This window comes from Crassostrea angulata, chromosome 3 (genome assembly GCF_025612915.1).
Source record: "Crassostrea angulata isolate pt1a10 chromosome 3, ASM2561291v2, whole genome shotgun sequence".
Classification (NCBI taxonomy): Eukaryota; Metazoa; Mollusca; class Bivalvia; order Ostreida; family Ostreidae; genus Magallana; species Magallana angulata.
Window position 1 is genome coordinate 23,271,122 of NC_069113.1, and position 23,953 is coordinate 23,295,074.

General features: G+C 33.1%; 2 protein-coding genes across 2 annotated transcripts; one reads left to right on the forward strand and one right to left on the reverse strand.

Moving 5' to 3' along the window:
- The first annotated feature begins 5,364 nt into the window (after positions 1-5,364).
- On the forward strand, positions 5,365-8,288 carry LOC128175854 (uncharacterized). The gene is made up of 5 exons (XM_052841708.1): positions 5,365-5,389; positions 5,564-5,757; positions 6,173-6,265; positions 7,007-7,145; positions 7,696-8,288. The coding sequence occupies exons 1-5, from the start codon at positions 5,365-5,367 to the stop codon at positions 7,848-7,850; spliced, it is 606 nt and encodes a 201-aa protein (XP_052697668.1). The 3' UTR covers positions 7,851-8,288.
- A 2,046-nt stretch (positions 8,289-10,334) lies between these two features.
- Positions 10,335-15,419, reverse strand: LOC128176415 (uncharacterized). Its single transcript, XM_052842720.1, has 2 exons — positions 15,301-15,419; positions 10,335-14,266 (listed from the first exon to the last, which is right to left on the reverse strand). Exon 2 carries the CDS (start codon positions 14,247-14,249, stop codon positions 12,657-12,659), a length of 1,593 nt encoding a protein of 530 aa, XP_052698680.1. The 5' UTR covers positions 14,250-14,266; positions 15,301-15,419; the 3' UTR covers positions 10,335-12,656.
- Positions 15,420-23,953: the final 8,534 nt, after the last annotated feature.

Consider the following 23,953-nt stretch of genomic DNA (forward strand, 5'->3'; position numbering starts at 1 on the left):
TGTTGTCGATATCGACGATATCGACATTAAAATGACGATATCGACATTGATATCGAATTTCAAAAATTCTAAACCAATTATGATGTCGATATCGACGATATCGTACACAACTTGATGATATCGACATCGATATCGACATACACTGATGAAGTTGCAAAATCAATTTTATTGTCGATATCGACGATATCTTTCACAAAATGACCATATCGACATCAATATCGACACAAATAAGTTTTAAGGCTTACTGTTTATAGGCGATATCGTACACAAAATGACGATATCCTTAACAATAGCGATCTTAATAATTGCATTTAAACAATGACAATATCAACCTCAATATTGACTTTTATGAATTCTTTTGAAATCATCGGAAATAAGATTTAATAATTAACAATGAGAAGAAAACTAGTAAATGATGGGTTTTTAAAATGATATAATTGTGATCGTTAAAATAGTCAAATCATAAGATAAGCATGGTACAGTTTTCCAAAGTACTTGATAACATTCTTCACAAAAGCAAATTGCTTTTGTTGTGTATATATGTCAATCGATATCGTTACGATATCGTCGATATCAACGACTTCGACGTTAAAATATGGTGAGTTGCAGTTGTGTTTATATGCAAAACGATATCGATACGATATCGTCGATATCGACATGAAATATGGACAACTTAAGTTGTAAACAAAAGAAATAGATTTTGATACAGTATCGATACAGTATTAAATATGGTCATACTGTGTTCTATACATATGCAAATCGATATCGATACGATATTGCGATATCGACGATATCGACATTAAATATGGACAGCTGTACTTGTGTACATATGCAAATTGATATCGATACGATATCGTCGATATCGACATGAATATGGACAAGTTTAGTTCAAGACAAAGAATATCGATATCGACGATATCGACGTTAAATATGGACGTTAAATTTTGACAGCTGTAGTTGTGTACATTTGCATTTAAGTTGTATTATATTGAAATCAGTGAATCGATATCGATACAATACCGTTGATATCATCGATATCGATACTACATTGTATCTTGGACATAACTCTTTCTGGCCAGTCTATACCGTTTTTAAGCGATAAACGTGATGATATTTTCCATTCCGTTCCGCTTTCCGTTCCGTTTTCCGTTCCGCGTTTTAGCAACACCCATACATACATATCTGTGTTTTCTGTGTGCAGAAAAGGATTAGTTAAGATCAGCTAAAGGAATTCATTATTGTGTTTTAATTGGATTATCATTATGATGTTGACCAATTTAGGTAAGCAGAATACATGTAGTAGCAGTAGCACAATATAATAAGATGCCAGCATACATATAAGTTCTACTTTCACTTTCTAAATGTGATCTCATTTTAGTGTAATTTTTATAGTTGCAAAAGTTATTTTTTTCATTTGTCAGACTGCATGCAAGTTATTGAGTTGACCCCATATTGACCCTGTATAAACAATTTCTTATTAAATTTGTGTATTACATGTAAGTAGGTGTAGACACTTATCATTTTTATATGAGTTATAATAGGAAGGAAAGGGTATTTCTTTCTTAATGTATTATAATGCATCAAATACAATGCAGGTCATGACCTTATGGGACTGTTCTGACCCCACGAAACAGGAAAATACAAAATATCTTCTAATGTCATTATGATGCATCAAATGGTGTAAAGTACATTAATGACCCCCAGGTGTTGTTTTTAAACCCCCCCCCTGCCTTTATGAAATAGGAAATGATATGATACACTGTATATTTAATTTTGTTAACTTCTGAGATCTGAGATCCTCATCCCTAAACCATATAATTTATTTTTGCTCTTTGTGTCATTGTGCGTAAAATTATATTTATAACATTTTGTTTATAAATCTTAAAAATTGAATTATAAGCAATTTACAAACTGTTAATGTGAATCACAAGAGAAAAAGAAATCAAGAAATGATTTAAAATTAGCTACTGTACACATGTTAAAGAAAGTATTAAGAAGACTGAATCTTTATAGCCAGGTTAGATTGGGGGGGGGTGAATGTGGAGTATAAACATTTATAATTTGAATCATTTATTGTTATTAATTTTAACTTGTCAATGAATACTACTTATTGATCCCAAGGTGGAAATATGACCTCTGATCATATCTCAATAGATCATTTGTCAATTATGCAAGGTGTATTATAATTTTTTTAAGAATAACATTTTTTACCAGTTTATAAAAGTTTTTAGACACCCAAATTATATTTTGATTTTAATAGATCATTCGACAAGGGAGGGGGGGGGGGAGAACAGTTTATATTTGAGTTTGTTTGGGAGTGGGGGTTCCAAGTCATATATTTGACAATTTTTCAATGTTATTTAAAATAAGACTATAAGCCATACTACAGTCATGAACATGAATAGTAAAGAACAAAACACAAACTAATACATGTACATGTATATATACATAGGAAGTATTACAAAACAGATGATTGATCTATATCTGGGTTCTTAAATTGAATCATATATCATGTACATATTATATTATTGTTTCTTTGTTCAAGGCATTTAAGATGGTATGTAGGTCATGATCCCAAGTGCTCTTCCTGAAATTATTAAATATCATAAAAACCATTGAGATCCCCACCTTAATCCAAAGATATTATTCCTCCTTAGGTCATGCAGGCGCATCAGATCATTATGGCATGTAAGTCATGACCCTAAGGGGTCATCCTGACCCCCTTAGAATCAGAAATTGTCAATTATCTTTAAATTATTGATGTTTGATGATCGTATCTCTATTTAATCTTTATTATTAAGTCTCCCGAATGAAATTTGGAGACTTACTGATTTTGTACGGTTCTTAATACATGTATTATTATTCTTCATCTTCTTTTTCTTCCTTCCCACTCTGAACTTGTTTCTCAGAGATGGCTGAACAGAATTGTACAAAACTCTAGGATATGATAGGCCTGCATATCTTGTTGTGCACCCTGGTTTGATTTTTCTCATTTTGGGTTAGACAACCCTTTTTCGAGGGAGGGGGGAGGGGGGTGTCAAAAGGGTGTGGGGTCTAACATTGAACCTTGTAGGAAGAATCATAGACTCTCTGACTCTATTGTAAATGGTAACTTGAAAACGGACAAAGATAATGATATAGGGTTTTCATAATCATATATTGGCTGTTACTGGCAATTATAGGGTTTATTAGATCTGACCCCTGGGGTCATCCCCACCCCCCAGGAATTTGAAATTACCATATATCTAAGAAACTGTTATAATCATGACCCCTAGACCATATATATTCATGTTTCTTATGTCAAGGGGCATCAACTGTTATGTAGGTCATGGGCCCTGTGGGTAGTCCTGACCCCCTCAAACAGCAAGTTCCTTAATATCTTCAAAACAGTTGATATCCCCACCCTTAAACCATATATATTCTTGTTCCTTGTGTCAAGGGGCATCAAACGGTATGTACGTCATGGGCCCCGGGGGTGGTCATTACCCCCTTTGAACAGGAAGTGCACGAATATCTCGAAAACATTTGAGATCCCCACCCCTTAACCATATATATTCTTGATCCTAAAAGGGCATCAAAAGGTATGTACCGGTAGGTAATGGGCCTCAGGGTTAAATTTAATTTTTCAAAACCGTAATGCACATCTATGGAACAGTTCCTATCATATCCCAAGATATGATGTGTCTATCCATTAAATCATAAAAGGAGTTCTAGGATCTATGTTTTTTAAAGTGATAAACGTCAATTTTCTGCTACTTTTTGACTCCCTGGATGAAATTTAAATTTTTAAAACCTTACTGCACATCTATAGAAGAGTCCCTATCATATCCCAAGATATGATTGTCTATCCATTAAATCATAAGAGGAGCTCTTGGATCGATGTTTTTTTTTTTTAGTGATAAACGTCAATTTTTTCTGCTACTTTTTGACTCCCTGGATGAAATTTAAATTTTTAAAACCTTATTGCACATCTATAGGACAGCCCCAATTATATCCCAAGAGATGACGTAGGTACTCCAACAGTTGTTAGAGGAGTTCTGGGAACTATATTTTTTTTGCAAAAAAACGTCATTTTTTGTTGCCAACTGATCCCCTTAATAAAAAAAAATTCTGGAACCTGATCACGCCTCAATGTGACACCCCCAATCATATTCTAGAAGATCATTTGGCTACTGCCAAAAAAAAGACGTTTTTGAAACCAGTTTTTTTGTAAAAAAAAAAAACACGTCATTTTTCAGCCATTAAATGACCCCCAGGACAAAATTGAAAATTCCAAAACCTTATTGCGCATCTATAGGATACCCTAAAACATATTCCAAAAGATGATTTGTCTACTGTTGAAAATGTAGGAGGAGTTCGAGGAAGAAGGTTTTTTGTGAAAAAACGTCATTTTTACCAATTATTTGACCCCCAGGACTAACAGAGAATTTTTGAAACCTTTTTACAAAACAACATGATACCCCAAATCAAACTCCAAGAGTTCAGTTTGCTGGTTTATAAGATGTAAGAGCAGTTGGAGAAAGTAAAACGTGACAGACGGACGGACGGACGGACGGAACAGGGTAACAACAATATACCCGAGGGGCTTTATGATAGATTTCACCACGCTCCGACCGAAATTATACTTCATATAATCAAAGAATGGTTTCGTATTACTTATATATTTATATCATTTTAAATTTCTACTATTTAAAAAAACATTATTTTTTCATGTAGCGCATACCAAATATTACTATGCAGCGCTGCCAATACCGTTTTTCTATTATGCTATAAGATACGCCCATTTTGTGTCGCTCATCTTTTATGAAGTTATTGGGTTTTAGGCTTCAAAATTGATTCTTAATGTTATCACAGAAAAGACAGTAGAAAATGTAAATATAAAGACATAATTACAGTTTCACTCTGCTCACAATATCTTAACTGTGTGCTCAACTGCGAGCGGAGACCTCTTAAAATCGGGAAGTTTTCGAAGAAGGCCCACACGTGATCTCTAACAGTCATGTAGGATCTGTGTCATCCCGGAAAGCTGATATTGGTATTATCGGGAAAATTGCTTCGAAAGGAAAACAACCCATGATAATTACTAATTATGTAGTTAACGTATAATAAGCAGAGGAGAAACAGATCACACATGTTGAAAGTGTGCATTTTTAACTTGTTTCCATAGATAATTCCTTTAGCATGCGTATAAAGTGAAATTCTTAAATTTAAAACAAAAAATTACCGTATTTTATGTAGATAAAAAAATATCAGTTGGTATTTGGTTACCACTCATTCGGCTTTGTTCAGAATAATTACATATGTAGTAATTTACTTCGAATTTTACTCTCTTAAAAGTATCCTAGCAAAGTAAAGTTATTAAACATGACTGGTGACTCAGGGGACTTAGGTTTGAATTCCAGTCTGATCCGTCTATATCTCCCAATCTGTTTACAAAGCCATTTTCCGTTAAAGTCACCGAAACACAACTCTTTGATAAGAACTACCAGTGCATACATTATGTATAAAATAGAGTAGCATTAAATAGTTCACTTCATTGCATGGGGTGTTGTTTTACATACAGGTCATAGCACTGAAGTTCAAGCAATCTACAAAATCTGTCGCCCGGGTGAGGAAGAGGAAATGCGAAATTTAGTTTTTGATAACTACAAGCTCCTCTGGCATGGATGTGGTACATCCAACTTCATTAGTATTCTACACAGAGGTCTGCTGGTCGCCCCCACAGGAATCCCGATTACTGGTCACTTGTTTGGAGAGGTAAGATACAATTAAATAAGAGACACTTTGATGTAAATTGGTGATTGAATGTACCACAGACTTTGCAACTGGAATTAATGTATAATACACATGTATACATTTGTTGGGTGATACAGTGGACTTGCATAGTATTAGGAAAAAAATCCAAAACTTTAGTATAAAACAGTATCTCAGTTGAAAGCCAAACAGAATACATTAGTTTTTGTAGGGGGAGGATGTGATGGAGCATAGACTGTATAAAAGTTGTATAGTGTGTATTATTTGTATTATAAATGAGAGCAGATAGAATGATTTTTTCCTGTTTCGTTTTGTTCAACCTCACTCTGATAACCCGAAAATTTTATTTGAACCAGTGAAAAGTGTTAACTTGCATAACATTCTTAGGGTGATCTTGACTCTTTCTCTTGTTTTCCAGGGGATTTATTCATCAGATTCCTTTGCCAAAAGTATGAACTACTGCTACAATTCCAGCAGTGATTCTGAAGTAAAACTTGCTTTATTATGTGAGGTACGTTAGAAGTTTCATGTCACTTTTCGTGACCTAGGTAAGGCTTGCGCAATACCATATCTAAAACCGTATAATCATTTATGATATTAGTCTGTGCTTTGTCATACAGTGTTATTTTAATTGTGTTTCATTGCATATTATTTTGAAGATTGCTTTTTTAACTGTTTTTGTTGTTAAAACTATATTACCGAAACTGTAGTTCCATGAGTAAACATGTGTAAATTAATTTGGAAGATTTTGAAATTGGAAAAAATTACAAACATGAGAATAAATATATGAAGTGCCATTGCGAAACATGCTATTTAAACGCTATTGCTAGCTTTGCTGTTGTACATGATATTGCTACACATTGTTATGAATGCTTTTGCTAGCTTTGCTGTTGATGATGTTCCCCATGCAGTCTAAGCAGTGACTGGCGTGGTTTTATATCATCATAGATTGACAGACACGTTCACTGGAGGACTGTGTCGGTGGATTCTTCACCCAGTGTCAGCACAGGCGTAGTTCAAACACTGAACATGCTGGCACTGGCTTTGCGGATTCACACAAACTTACAGATTGATATAAGCAGACCTTTAAAATACTTGAAAGGTTTTCCTAAATTCCAAATTAGTATGAGGATTTTCATGTCAGAAAAGAACAATGTCAAAAAGCCACTTTCATCAGAATATTCTTTTCTAAGAATGAAGCCCTTGTGAGCTGGTCACCTTCTCATTGGTAATCTTTCCTTCCTTTGTGCAGGTTGCTCTAGGTAAAGAACAGATCAAGGAACCTAATAGTGGATATTTTGATAGCGAATTAAATGATACTGACTTCAGAAGTCGTGTTGTGGAGGGTAAAAAGCGGCCTGATGAGGACTTCACAGTGACCATGCCTGGAGGTAAATGTTAAGCCTACTATTGAATGCATATGCTTTCACTGGGTAAGGATTATGTTATCCTCACATGTACTCCCTAAGCAACTTTTTCCTGCTGTTTGATAATTTTTGTCCATGTTTCTCAGATAAGTGTTTGATTATACATAGATGTGCCATCTGGATTTTAAGCAATACTGTTGAAATGCTGTTTTCATCTTAAAATAGGGGTTAATTCATAGATAAAGTCAGGGTTGGAATCTAATTAATAGAATCTTCGCCTCCATGTAATGGTAAATTATTGTGATTTCACTTATCTTAATTATTCCCTTGCCATGGCACAAATATTCACTGGATGAAAACTCAAATTTTATCACAACTAATTGAAGATCAAATATCGGTATTTAAAAGTCATCAGAAATTCTGACAATCTCAATGCAATTTTCGAAAAATTTATAATGTTATTTGCAGGTTTCAAAATATTATTTGCAAGCTTATGAACCACTTCCATTTATTGATGAGTATACCTATGTGCTCTGTAGTGAAATCTCTACAGCTTGTTTCTTCCATTTTACAGGATATAGCATCCCTCTTGGTATGTTGAAAGAGACAGTGATAAGGAACGATAAATTTTTCTATAACTACCCAGCATACACAGAATACATAGTAGAGGATCCGCGGCAGGTTTGTCTGAAATACCTGGTACAGTTCACCAAGGGCAGTGCAAGATAATACCGACCCCCAGTACTAACACTGGCTGGACAGGGGTCAGGGCTAACTCATGGAGGCTTGCTCTCTGTAAACCTTGTATGCTCATAGTTATCATTCAGGTACAAAACCGTGGATCATTTACTCCCGACAGTCCACACAAATCAAATAACTTGTTATCACTGTACATTAATGTACAAATATGTTGATGTCTGGCACACTCTGTAGTGAATTTGTTGGACTGCGTTTTTTGTGTCGAGAATTATTATTAGAGACAATGATTTTTATTCTACTTTATTATCACTGATATGAGATGTGTGGTAGATCCAGTATTGTTGACCTGTGGTGGAAATACTACTCTGTTGTTTGTGATATATTGAGTTATGGTAGCTATGTTGTTCTCATCTATGTGTAGATCATCTCATTATTCAAAGAAAGAATTTTTCTCTTACCAATCTTTGTCTTTTTGTAGCCTGTTCTACATATGCTTTAGACTGACTTCGAAGCATGTTCAAACTGTTTTTTCCCTCTTTCTTCATATATAAAACAAAGAAAGGTTATTTCATTTTATACCTTTATATAAGTTAAGGGGAATTATCCCACTTAATTTACAGAGATGAAATAATTTTGTGTGCAATCTATTGTGTGATGTCAGACTTGTAAGAATCAAGATTTGACACACCAAGTTTGTTATCTTGATAAGATTTGCTTGTCATAATAAAGTTAAATAAGTATTTGAGATTTTTTTTGATAGATTTGAACTAGAAATCATTCAATATCAAAATTGTATATATAGTATATACATTGTACCTGTCTGTTATAACGTTTGTGTTGTCGGCAGTTAACAAGATTGGTTTCTAACTGTTGATAATTCTTATAGCGCTATTATTAACATAGGTAGTCATTAATAATTTTTACTTCGAAATAATTTTTAAAGAGGCTGGTACTACATGGAGTAAATATTACATTAGAAATTAAAAAATATATGCAGAAGTCACTTTTAAAGTGCTATTTTAAATGAAAGAGAGTATAATTGATATAATTTTATATATTTATTGGAGATTATGAAATTTATCTATCACAAATTTTGAATTTTTTGTCTTTTTATATTTTTGGTACTTTCATACACAGTACTAAATTAATCAGTTTTAGAGGATTTGAATCTTGTAGAGATTTTACTTTTTCATATATGTACTTTTCTGTAATTATTGAGCACTAATATTTATTTGAAACACTTACATATCATGAATATTTGTGAATCAAATATAAAGCTGTCTTTTTGTTTCTAATTGATGTAGATAAGACATTGATGTAGAATTTGTAGTGAATGTTGTGAGGCCATCTTGGAGCTGTAATTGGTGTACATGTATATATCATCTCTGTAGCTTGAATGTAACATCATAAATTGTATTTTGATATATCCCAATAAATCTGAAAGCTCCTATTCTGTTGGTGAATAAATGTGCAACTTCGATATACGCTACAATGCATTTTTTTCAACATTTCCAAGGTTTTAAAACCAAGTTTACCAACCAAGTTCTTTGTTATGGAAAATACTCATGTACGTTACTGAATGGCCAAACTTGTTTTGGATTTATGAAAAAATTTACACACAGGAAAAATTACATAAACAGCGATTATGAAATCTAAGTCAAGGTCATACCTCACGTCTTCTTTCAGAGATACAAAACTGTATCATGTAATAGAATATTGTAGAACAAATATTGACTAAGGTTGAGGTCAACATTGATTATATTAGATCCCCCCTTCCCCATGACGAAATATTTCCTGACGCGATACAATACATAATACAACATAACGCGAAGCATATCATTTCATATTACAGTATTGTATCATGTTACATTATTGTAATTGAATCAAAATATGAATCAATTTTAATTATGTTGAATAAAATTATATTATATGGTATGATAATATATAATTTTAATTTAGATGAAAATAGTCTGATCGAAAACTATGAAAAGCAATGTGTTTCTGCTTGTAATTTTTTTTCTCCAAAACTACATGCATTTTTATAACAAATTGCATTTCTTTTTTGAAAAGGGATTATAAGTTTTACTTTTTAAGACCAATAGTCGGGAATCAAATTGATAAGAGATTTTGATAGAGTAAATAATTGAATAATGAATAATAGAGTGTAAAAATGAATTTAATTCTTAAGTCAATTGGTAGGGTGAATCGAGATCTAGGCGTAATTTCTACCCATCAACTGGTTTATAAATGTTTTAACTATTCACCTGTAATTATTGTGAGACTCTTGTGTTTAAGTCTATTTTGCCGTTCCCACAAAATGAATAAAATGGCCGAATTGTTTTGTATATTGTTGACTTCTTGTAAAAGAAGATTTTTTTTCATTATATGACAAAAACTCTAATTTAGAAGGAAGATATTGAAACATGCGGTGAGAATTTTCGGAGAAGTTTGTTTATTATACCTTTTCTTTCTTTCAAAGCGCAAAGACTCACTACCAATGACATTAACAAGATGGACGCTTTTCTCAATTTTTATTCATTACATCAAAGGAATAGACATGTTACTGAACAATGCTAAAAAAATCTATAATAAAATTTAATTCATAGATGTCAATAATAATACACGTCCTTGTTTTGTATACCTCATTAACAAATGTGTACAATATCATAACACACTTTTTGTTTAAATAAGATCAGGCAATAGATAAAGCCTTTGTAAGCAAAACAACTATCAGCTGGACAGAATAATAAAGAGCAATTTAGTCTTGATACAGAATAGATACAAAAATGACTTCAACAAATTAACATATTAATTAAGACAAATAGCAAAGAAACCAATCAGTTGAAGGAAAAATTGCACATTAACGAGTACGTGAATGTAGAACTTAATTCTATAAAGTTGTAAAAAGATACAAATACAAAAAACCCGCGTCTATTTAACGTTTGATGTACAATGTAGATTATTCTCTATTTGAAGTACTTTCAGACTTCACATCTACAAATGTAGTGGCATTCGTTCTCCCTTGTTCACTGTTCCACGTTGAAGTACTTTAAGAAGATCACTAAACTTACTCACAGGTTTGAGTGTAGAAAATTTAAGTATATGTTTATAAACTACCCGATTATACCTGTAAACATTTATAGATATTGTTTGATGATGTAATGCATGAAATATTAGCAGTTACCGGCCTCCTTTCCAAAACAAAAGCAAGAGAGAATATTAGTTATTTTTAAACGCAAATGTTTTAGCATGATGTCAATATGTTTTATGATATGTGTATTCCCACTGTTCGATACATTTACGCATATTTAATAGATTTGATGATCATACGATACGAGTCGTAATTTAAAACGACATCAACTTCATAATTTGATATATATGGCTATATACAGAGGTACTAAGGTAATCTACCTTATTACAACATGACATTCATCAACAAATCGACAGTGTTCGAACACCTTTCTAACGCTTTCTCCTCTTCTTGCTCCCGTCTGGTGCCCCCTTTTGTTTCTTTCCCTTTGATCGAGCCTGATCCTTGTTTTCGGGCCTGTCCTTTCTGATGCTTGCCTTTTGTTTTTGGTGTGTTCACTCCCTCCAACTTTCTTGCCTTTCTTTGCTGCTTTTTTAGAGAAATGTTTCGCTGCCTTGGAAGCCGCCTTGGCTGTGATGCTTAACCAAGCGTCTGCGGCGGGTATTAGTAAACCCGAGTTCTGGGATACCGTACCATGATTATTACTACATGTACCAGTCCATACAGAATTTACAAAATGCCCAGCTTCCAACAACACACAGAACCAGGATCACAACAATAAATTGACGGCAAAAGTCCATGATTTGAGGTCTAAGTTGACAACAAAGGAAGTCCCTAATCAATGGAAAAGACAGGTGTCTGTTTCTATCCTGGCCATTTTGTTTATAGGGCCTATATGTATATGTGTTCCGATATTGACAAATACCCGTTTATAAATAGAAACTGGAGAATCGGAATTTAAAGGTAAAAATAAACTACTGAGAAATTAACCGTGTTATTGTCATGACGCTGCTTATCATTGTAAAATTTCAATCTGTACACTGTACGTATGATACCAGTATTGAAAAAATTATTTTTTAAAAGTTCTAATTCACCCGTTCAAACGAACAATAAAATATTTATGAATTAACTGTAAGTTTCCGTAACAAATAGAGGAAATTATGCTTGGTAGATGTAAATATAACTTTATAACTAACTAAATTCTCACTCAATTCCAAGATTAGACCCACAAGTGCCTCTGAATTGTCCAGTGAATATACGATGAAGATACGTTGATTTCATAATTTTACATGTAAATGATGGAGAGTATGGGTCGTATTTAACTTAATACCGAATTCTTAGGAAGTCAAGCTACATACGTATATCATAATGAAATTAATTTGCACGCATATGTGCATTTATCTGTACATTAATCAGTGAAGCAAAATATATAAAAGTTGTAATAATTTTGGTTGCAGCTCTTTCTTACTCTTGAATTCACGTTTATAAATATAGATATTTCATTGATATTTAAGTTTACATTTAATGCCCTTTAACATGAGATTTTATTACATACTGCTGATAGTTGATTAGTTATTAAAAATTATCACATTTCAAAGCCTTTTTGACACTTTAGAGGAAAAGCGATTTTAAAAGCCAATATTTTCAACGGACAGTAGGTGCTCATTAAAATTAAAAGTATAATTATGAAAGTAAAAAGACATATCGATATACCACAGAAAGTAGGATTCACCCCCTCCCCACACACACGCAGACCAACTCTTCTTTGAAATTTTAAGTAGTAAATAAATAAATCTAATGTATCTTCAATCCTTTAGGTATCTGAATCTTTTGGCGATTCCGGTCTTACACTCTCCCACCATCATCTCACCGTCACCAAGGATACACACGCCGCGTGGATCTTTTATTCCTCCTTCAGGAATGATGTACCTCAAGAATCGTCCGTCTCTGTCCAGCATGGAAATCTTTTTACCAATACCACCTGTAACGATGACGTGACCGACAGAATCAGTGGCGACTGAACAGGCGAAAAAATTACTGTCATTTCCCGAGTACGAGTACCGGAATATGCCCAATCCATCGACAGCAATGACTGCGTTTTTCTTCCAGTCAGTTACAATGATGTCCCCGTTGACATTCTCAGTGATGTAATACGCCGATTTGTACAGAGGTTGACACTGCGAGTCGTACTGGATCACCTGGAGCACGGTACCGCTACTGCTGTATCGGACGACTTTGTTCTGATCGCCTTTACGGAGACAGACCAGTAGATCACCGGACGCGGCGCTTGTGACGCCACGTAGTATCCAGTCCCCGGTAGTGAACATCGTCACCACAGTGTTGGTGTCAGATATCATTCTCACGGCTTTTAATCTATCAGTGTACACTACTTGTTTGTTGTACATACATAAGTACATGCCCTCGGTAATAATGCTGACGGTGTGGTGGAGGTTTCCCTGGAGATCAAACAACTTCAGTTCTGTGCCCTCTCCTCCCATCCACACTTTGTTATCGTCGGTAACGACCATGTCATACAGACGAGTTTTATACTTTTCACAAGCAGGGAACCTAGTGTCTATAACAGAAGTAACTGTTGGTACCTCTAATATTGTTCTACCTGATAACGCCTTTTCTTTTAATTTATTTTCTAAATATTCATCTATTTTATACTCATAGAATTTCGGAAATGAATACTGTGAGACCTCACTCAAAATCTTCTGATTCTGAATAAGTTCTAAAAAACTCTGTAATTCTGTGACGTTCTTTGATTTTTGTAATTTTGTCGTTTTCACGTTCAAATCATCCACTCTTGTATTCATATCGTCAAAGTTTTCCTTTTGTTTCTGTAGTACAGCCTCGTGTTCCTTTTGCATGCCATATAGTTCCTGGTGAAGTTTCTTCACGGTCTTCTCGATCAGTTTGATCCACTCTTCTCCCCGCGCTGTAACTTCATCTTTTCTCAGTTGGTAAACCGAGGGTATTGAGGACAGCAGCTTCGTCGTGTGTTCCAGAATTCTTTGTAATTCATGTTTAGATGACTGAAGTCGATCATTTTCCCGTGCAATCACTTTTAAAAGTTCCTCAATTTTATCGGATAGCTCGGACATTTCGTGCGATTTGTGTTTGATAGAAACGCAAAGCATGCAAATCGGAGCATCACAAGTTTTACAGTATGCGGAGCAATCGTTTTGGGGATGGGAATCACAGTGGCATGTGTCGTCATCATCCTTACTGGCGTAATCTACAATGTCGTGGCCGTTTTTAGATTTCACGCGTAGATGTATGAGGACACAGGGGTCACAGAGATTGACCCCGCATCGTCTGCAGAAAAACGAGACTGGTTGCTGACACAGGTCACATTCCACCACATGCTGGGCCTCTTCTCTAGATGCCATCATGAAAGATTCTGTGTGCCCTGTAAAAGATTTTTATCAGAAACATATATATTAAATCATACATTGTTTAAATAAGTTTGCAAATGAGTTATTACCTGGGCTGGTAATTTAAAAAATACATGGATGTTTCGATGATAGAAGATTTTTTTTTCGCCAGGATACATGCAATGCTTTGTTTAGTAATTCATGCGGGATAAGAAGGTAGCGATATTGCAAAAGAAAAAATATATAACCCGCGATAACTTTAAAAGAAATCCATTAAATTGATTGTAAAAAGTAAGTAAAATTAACTAAATTACTGTCAATGTACATCAGTACGTTAGCTAAAACAAACAGCCAAATCGTCTTCTATTGGAATTTGAGACAGACATCATCATGATATTTTCGTGCAGTTCAGTTCGTGACTTTCTTACGTTGATAAAGGTTACGACCAATTAATAAACGGGGCGTGTAGAATTCAATTTTTTAAATCTATGAATAACAATTGATTTACGTAAGAAACAGAGGGAGCCATACTTGGTGTATGTAATCATATTGAATTAACACTGTATTTCTTAATGTCACAGATTTCGTTGTAAACTTTACAAATTATGCTTGATGTATTTTAGCTTCAGCAAGTTGTATTGATGCTATGCCCTCCATGGGCCATTGATTTACAAAAGATTGTTATTTTCTATTTACATGATCATATCTAGGGGACTTCATACTTTAAATATAATTCATATAAAGTAAACACTACTTACAAGATAGCACGGTGTCAGTGGGACAAAGGTCACAACTTGTACAGTTAAGATGTCTTGTGATTTTACAAAGTCAAAAAGCCTCTTATTTTTTTTTTTAGATTAAATCAGGCAATCCTTAGCGATAGTAAAAAAAAGAGGCATTCTTTTTGATATCGTATTCATGTACATTTATTCAGTTATTTAATCTGATATCACACAACACTACAGTAGTCTTAACAGGATGCATGCTTGTTATGTGCATTCATCATTACATATCAATTTTCATTTATCAAAACTTCGTCTTAATATACCAATCTTGGTTAAAGTATTACCTCACATTAGGAACATAACTTCCAAAATAAAAGAAAATACCTCTCAAACAAAATAAAAACGGGCACAAAATCAACTTTTGGTTTATGAACGACCCTTGTGCAGAAGGATAGCCTTATACACTATGGGCGCGCTTGATTTAGCTAACTGGGTGTACACTAGTGTACACTGGTGTAATGTGTATCAAATGCACTTAAATGGGGTAGTGTCTATATATATATATATATATATATATATATATATATATATATATATATATATATATATATATATATATATATATATATATATATATATATATATATATATATATATATATATATATATGGATGGGGTAGAGAAGATGAGAATAAATATGGCGAAGAGGACGCAGTTTTAATAGAGATTCTGATGTTCAACGGCAATCCGAGGTTTTTTTCTGATGTAAATGCATTAAGATAAACACATTTCAAAGGATGATTGCACTTAAGGACATACGATATTTGCGAAAAAGTAAACTTTTAAAAGAAGAACGTTTCTTTCAATTGCAGAAATGGTCAACATTCAAACTGCAACTTTACGTAATTGCGTTAAATAAAAGTATGATGTTACCAAGTCCGAATTTGTTTCATAGGCGGGGTTCATCACGGTTTCTTGAATCGCCATATGATAATGAGGACGCCCACTTTTACACCGACTTCATACATAGTAAGCGCACTAGTATTGTTCTCCGTTTAACAGTAGGTTTATATTTGCATTATCTAAGTTATGTCAAAGGGAGAATAATAGACAAACATGCGCTCATGGTTTAATTGAGAGAAAACTGATTCTTATTACTTTCGCTTTCTCTGTTGTAACCAAGGGTTGATACATGTTGAATATTATAATTCACCACGTGATTTCATACATCAGGTAACTTTATGAATACAAAATTCTATCAAGTATGTAAGGTAGCATGTTATGTGCTAACTAGGACAATTTGTTTCGAACACGTTTAGTTGTCAAACATAGATTTAAAGTCTTCTGTACTTCTGTACTTACATGGTAGTGGTCTAATTGTTGAAACTGTAGTAAATAGTATATTTGTACTATAGAACAGAAAGGGTTATGATGAAAGAGTGATCACATATTTTTTTATACATGGCATTGTTATTTATGCTAGTCTAATTTTAGTACCATTCTGATGTCAGCTCCACCTCTCATGCATATTGATATTAATCTTATGTTCGATCAAGGACAGATAAGCAAAACCTCTCTTATTTCGAAAGTTGTAAGGAAAAAAACAAAGATTAAGTTAATTGCATCACAGTCTAACCTATTCATTTATGTTGGAAATTGACAAGACGACTCTTTAATAAAATAATCAAAAGTGATATTAGGTTAAGAAATAAACGCAACAGAAACGACCGAAAAAGACCAAAATCCGGCGGCAAGTGCAGTCATACTTTAATGGCTTTCATACAAAAGACAAATTATATGTGACTTCTAATCGTTATTTTACTCAAAATCATTTGTCATGTTTCTAATCATAACATTATTCCGCCATATTGATGTCAGTGCTACACCTAGCAACTCATGCCCCCGACTCGGTGTAAAAAAGTGTACATTAGGTTTACACAACTGGACTTGATTTGCTTGATTCGCTAGTGAATCGCTACACAACTGGACTTGATTAACAAGTGTACATGATGTACACCTTTTTGGAAAATCAAACGCGCCCTGACCTTCAGAGGTAATGTCACTTCCTGTTAACGGAATACACCCAATGAGTGTTAATCAGAGCGCGCTCGTCAAAATTTGTGTTGCAGTAGAGTTCATTATACTCTTCCACGAAAAGCAAATATGAGTATATTTATTCATATCTGAGAAGTAAAAATTGTTTGCCTATTTATGAACCATTAAATCCTTTTTTTAATACTGCTTATTAATCTATTCATAAATGATGAAATTTTCGCGAACTCTGTTATCAATAATTACCCGGCCCGGCTATTTTGGTAAACCTACCGTTTTACCCTGTTTCTAAGAGGATTTTTTAATGCAAATTGCATACCTCTCTACTTGGACAGTATAAAAATTGAAGAATGTCTATGTAGATCAAAGACGGTGTTGCAGTTCCTTATTTTCCTTAAAGGAGTTGCAGATAAAATTTAAAAAATGAAAGTTACATAATTTGATGTAATTCTGTTTTTCCTTGCAACGTTGTAATAATTTAAAGCAATGTTATCTACATTGTATTGAATTTTATAAGAACATTACATGTAAGGTTACACAGACAAAATCGGCAGATTTCACGCTTTATAAAAGGGGAATCCTCATTGTTGTGAAAAAAAATATTATTTAAATCTTGACGTTTAGAGTAAGACAATTTTTTGAAAACTGCCATTTTCAATTTCTGTTTCATAGAGACATATTTTAAAAAAATCAAACTTTTTGGGAAATTATTTTAAAATACCTTTGAAATCTAGGAGCGCTGTGCGCTAGATTAGTCGAGTGGTAGCGCCGTTGGAATAGAGAATGTTTCAGTGTCCGACTTCTTTGGTTGGGTTCTAATCCCGAAACAGTTGGAATTTTTTTAATACATATTTTTTGTAATCGCATGAAAAACTAATTTATATAAATAATTTAAGAAAGTCAGAATAAAGTTATTTAAACAGTTGTTTATGTAATATTTTACATGCTTACTTAATTAAATTTTATTAAGATTACTATCTGAAGCCCCCGTTATAAGCTTGAATATTCAACATTTTCTTCTTAACTCTTTTAAAACAATCTACGCATCAATGTAGAAAGTTGATTTACCCCCCTTTTTATGAATAATCGGGTATGTCAATTGCAAAGATTGTTAAAAGCACCCCTCCCCCCCCCCCCCCCCAAAAAAAAAAACCCCATTGATAAAGTATGAATCGGTAATAAAGCAATAGGTTAATGAAAATACGTACGGATAAATTTGTTGCACCTTTTTTTTATCTGGACTAGGCGTTTATTTAAAGTAGTCCGAGTATCGCACTACGTCATAATACTGAATTTACAATATTGGTTCGACTTTTACAAAGCGTTTTTGATACCTGGTATTGATTTTGCTCTACATCGCTGTTGTAAACAAAGGCAAAAATAAGCAATTAGAACGGTAATATATCATTATATGTATTCTATGAGAGATAGAAATGATTAATGTTGAGAAACTCGATTCTGTTAAAGTAAAATGAAAAACGAAGTTTCTGATTAACCAGGATCTCAGATATGCTTTTATCTTCTTTGTTTTGTTCCCCCCCCCCCCCGGCCGAATTTTTCTTTTTCTTTTACTAAAACCGGTTTAAATTTAGAGACAGAAGCTATTTTGAATTTAATCAATCGTCAATTAATTAATGTTTAAATGATATCTAACATTGTTGACAGATCTAGGCAGAAAACTGTAGCAAAATGTGATTTTTACGGATTTTTTCGTCAGGGTCTACTTGGTTTAGAGCTTATAGCGTGAAAAGTAATCCGTCAACATATAATTTATTTTACCAAATCTTTTTTCTAAGATGTCAATCTATAGAATAAACACCATGAATTTAAGTTTGAGTCCATAAAATAGTAAAAAAAATTACCAAACGCGATACTAGCAGTGCATTTTTTGTATTCTATTTTGATACATCAGGTCCATAAAGCGTACTTACTCACAAAACTTTGCGCAGAATTATTGATGAGATACTGACACTGTACCAGTTATCGGCTAAAATTTAACGTTTTCTTTTCGTAATTCCTTATTTAATGATATTTTTAGATAAAAATTGACATACTTTAAAAAGTGAACTCCTTATTTATGTATCTGTTAGTTTATATCATTATTTAGAACCCAAAACATCTTGTTTTGTGCTTTTAAGCACGCCCCGAATTTGCCGAGTTTTTACGATTTACTGTACCAGTTATCGGCTTCGTGATAATAACTTAGTAAAAATCCGTGCTCATGTTGATTTTATACTCTGCTAAATGTAGTTTGAATTATACCCCTTGTGAGGTCAGACTAAAGTATTCGGGGTCATGATACATTATAAACAAAACTCTTAAAATAATTTGTTTATTATCATACGGTAATACACCAAATCGTATACTATTCAATACATAATTGTGCAATTAGGCATTCAATTGCGCTACGAATCTCTCGGAAATTCGTGAATTCCTTTTGTTTATAGATGTTAAATGTATTGATTTTATATGTCAAATCAAAGCAGGGATATAATAACGTATCACAAATAGGTAATATTCTATTTTTAACTTATTACGTCACTTCCCCCACTGCTGAAAGTGCAAAGATATAAAATCAGCGGTAAACAATGATCGTTTAAGCTCATGTATAAAACATATTCAAGAAAGTTTTCAAGCAAACTTACTTTTCTTTATTCGAAAAAGACGACTGAATTAAAAAATCTTGGATTGTCGAGTGCTATAAACCCGAACTCTCAGTTTATCCGATAACTGGTCTTAGCCGATAACTGGTACAGTACCAGTAATTGGCTTAAATAAATATTTATACTCTATTTTGTATGTTCAGTTCTAATTTTCCCAAAATTTGTAATTATTATTAGGAAAAACGGACGTCTGGCAAATTTCATAATTGTCAATAATTTTCGCAAGGGGTTACACCCGTCTGAGAGGCGATAACAAACAAACTAGCATGTAAACATACATATTTTCTTTTGTATATGTATTGCTAGAATGTTTATTTATCATTTAAAGCTAAGATTTTAATGATTGAGCCCATTTAGTGCCGAGTATAGGACTACCTTAAATACTATAGAAACATGCGATAAATATAATTAAAACTCTGACGGTTTTGAAGAGCCAGAATCAGATTTATTTATGCATAGCTCAAACGAATGATACTTTCAACACGCTGGACAGGAGAAATTGAATCGATATATGTTAACATCAAAATACTAAATATATGGCCATCCTTCTAACTGTACTTGGTGGTTGCCGTGTTCAATAGAAATGTACGTAAAAATACGGAACATACCTGTAATGTAAATACATGTATAGTCGCCTACGTAATGTGTCTATACATTGTATATAGATTTGGCTCTTCACGCGATACGGATATTTAAAGGCCCTTTGCACGTTAAGGAATAGTCTAACTGCATGCAGAACTGTAGCTCTCCGGGAAAAAAAATATTGACAGACCGGACTGTCAATATTTTTTTTCCCGGAGAGCTACAGTTCTGCAGCTCGGAATAGTCCTGCTTTTTTGCAACACTCTCTTTACCCCCGTCCCTAATCTCACAATCTCCTCACATATGTTTGTAGAATATTGTTTTTGGTCCGCATTTTAAGGTTGTAAACGAGTAGAAGCCGGAAAATTTTTGAATTTGAGTGTACGTCACTTTTTAAAAAAAAAAGAAACCATTTACGGTGTCGCGCAGCCTGTGAACCATATTTTTCATTCCGTTTTTGAATTGAAATTTTTCAAATCCCAAAACTTTTCATCAGACTTCATAAGACAATAGCGCAATTAAATACATGTAGAAGGTGTTTTTTTTTCAATAGCAACAGTCAGTTTAACAGACGTAATAATAGTTTCACCCTGGTCACAGAATTTTAAGTTCATGTACATCTTATTTGTGTGCTTTACTGCGATCGGAGATCTCTTAAAATCGACAAGTTTTCAAATGGGGCCCACACGAGTATACTTCTGTCATGTATATTTTGCAGACTGCTATGTGCACACGCAGTCTAATACAAGATTGTGATGGTCTTTCTTTTTTGTTTTTAAAAGTGTTTTCATATGTTTGTTCACTTATGTATATATCTTAAACCTATGAATCGTATGGTTCTTGGTAATAAACAATACAATACAATACGAATACAATACAATACGTGTTCTCTAGCAGTCCTGTAGGATCCGTATCAGCCCAGCAAATTGGTATGGGTATTGTCGTGAAAATTGTCTTGAAAAAACAACTCCTATAATAATTGCTAGTTATGTAAAAATTGTATAGTAAGTAGAGGCGGAACGGATCACACATGTTGAAAGAGTACGTTTCATTTGCACCGCTAAATTCTTGTACAATGTTTTGTAAAATTGTAAAATTCTAGACATTTTTTATTGCAATTTACTAAATATATGTATCGTATTTTTATATGTAAATTAATAATTCCGTTTTTGACTGACACGTAAGGCAGCATGGGAAAAAATCCATATCGTGACGTTCTTCCTATAGTAATAATCAGTAAAATCAAGTATATTTTTATGATTTTCTCTTTTGAAAAAAATGTTACTTACATATGTAACAGCGTAGCGAAGAACCTGTAAGTCATGCGTTCGAATAACGCTGTGTTGTTTTTTTTAAATTATTTTTATCTTTCCACAATTTTTTAAAATTTAAATCAAAATTTTAGTCAATATTCGGTCAAATTTTGAAAACTTTGAAAAATATCAACAGATGTCCCTGCAAAGAGGTAAGGCATGCTCAGCCAGACCCGTGACATTCCAAATGATATTACGGATACGATGACGTCTGAAGCTTTCAAATACTTTTCAGCGCTGATATTCGATATTCAAATACTGAAATCAAAATATCACCAGAAGAAAAACATATTATGCTGCCTAAACATACATTCAAGTTGATTACTTTATTTCAAACTTAAAATTTTTAGGATTAAAAACATCTTTAAAATCATAAACATAAAGCAAAAAATATAAACAGGAGTAGGCGTTCTTTTACTATCTAGCCAACTGACTCAAATAACATTTTATACCGAGATGTGAGTGATTTAATCGGTGCTTTTCCAAATTAGTGTTTCTTTAAAATAAGTATATAAATTTAATAAAAGAAGAATGTCTAATTTAATAAAAGAAGAATGTCTAAGAAATTAATTGAAATAAGTAGATTAAATATTTTGTTATGCTTTTAAAATACAATCACAGACGTAAGGAGACTTATTCTTTAATAGCTCATGGAGTAGAACAATTTTCATTTTCAATAAGATATTTCAAATTAGAGGTGAGTACCTGAAGATTATTTTGGGAAACCGTAGTTAATTTGAGGCGAACAGATTAAGTTAACGTATCAAAGTGCAGAATACACAGCTGGAAGAAAATGTGATATGAACAATTTCGGTACGTTTAAATACGGAATTTTGATACAGGCGTTTTGTGGTTCGACCCTAGTGTGATGATTTTTCTAACTTAATTCATACATTTAATAATTATTTGAATATTAGTTTTCAAATTTAGTGTATTATAATCAAAATTTCAGCGTAATTATATTAGAGATACTTAGCATAAAATATTTTCAACTGACTACTGGTATTTATTTAAAAGTAAAATAAACTTTCTTGCTCTAATAATCATACTTGTATAAATTGATTTTCATGTCACAATTTCTCTGCAGATTTTGTGAATATTATTGAATAAACCTGCCCTAAAATATTTCGTCTTTCTACAAATAATTTTTTCTAATTCTTGTTTAGTTTGAAAGTAATAAAGAAGGTAAAAGAAATTGCGTCCGTGTTGGTTTAAAATAAAACTTGCGCGATTTATTTGAGAAATAATAGGCATGTTAAGCATGAGAAAACTGACGTTATTAAAGGATGGAGCAATGGATGTGTGTGAACCTTAAGCATCAATCCAATGCATTATGTCTATCTTAATTAGTTGCAGTGCCCTAAATAAATCCTACAACAGGATATTATTATTGCCGCTGGTTGTAAGAATTACATGTAAATTCAGATTACTTGTTACAGATAATTTAAATTCATAACAAAGTGAGAACGGATAAAAATACAAAAAGAAGTCAATGATTTTATACCTATTTTTTTTTTTTGGACAGCAAGAAGTATGCTACAAAAGAATTCAGACGATTGGATCATTCACTGCATTTTTGTCCTATAAAATAAAAAGAAGTCAATGATTTTATACCTATGTTTTTTTTTGGACAGCAAGAAGTATGCTACAAAAGAATTCAGACGATTGGATCATTCACTGCATTTTTGTCCTATAAAATACCCGCATCACCAACCCCCCCCCCCCAACATAGGATGAAATAATTGAATAGACTGCAAAGGAAGAAATCAATGAATAGACCCCAAAAGACTTTAGCTACTACTTAAAACCAAAACCACAATGAAAAAAGTACTGTTTATGAAAATAGATCAGGTAAGAGCTCGGAAAATAAATATTCTTCGTTTAGAGCATTAATTGAAAAGTATTGATAACTCTTTGTGTTATCATATCAAGTTTTAATAAAACATTAAATAAGTTATGTTTGAATGAACGATTCTTTTTAAAACCTTAATCATCACCATCGTTTAGATAGTTTTGTTTTATTTCAAAGAACGTATGTGCAGCACGTGCACGTACAGTATCAATATTAGTAAACTGAACACTTACAATTACGTTGAGTAGACAACCTAGAAAATATTTCCTATCATCAACATGTAATATCGGAACTCTGACTTTTTATTTTTCACCGATCATAATCACCAAGAATTGTATTAATCTGAAAATTGTACAATAATTAATGCATGGATATTACATTTACCGTCAAAGTTAATCAAGCAGATATAGTTACATTCTACTAAACATTCTTATCTGTCTTAACAATATTGTCACTTGGCCTTTAGATCCTGGCTTTCCTTGAATTCTTGGCTTCTGTCGATATCCGTTCCGTTTTATCCTCGCCTCGGATCGGG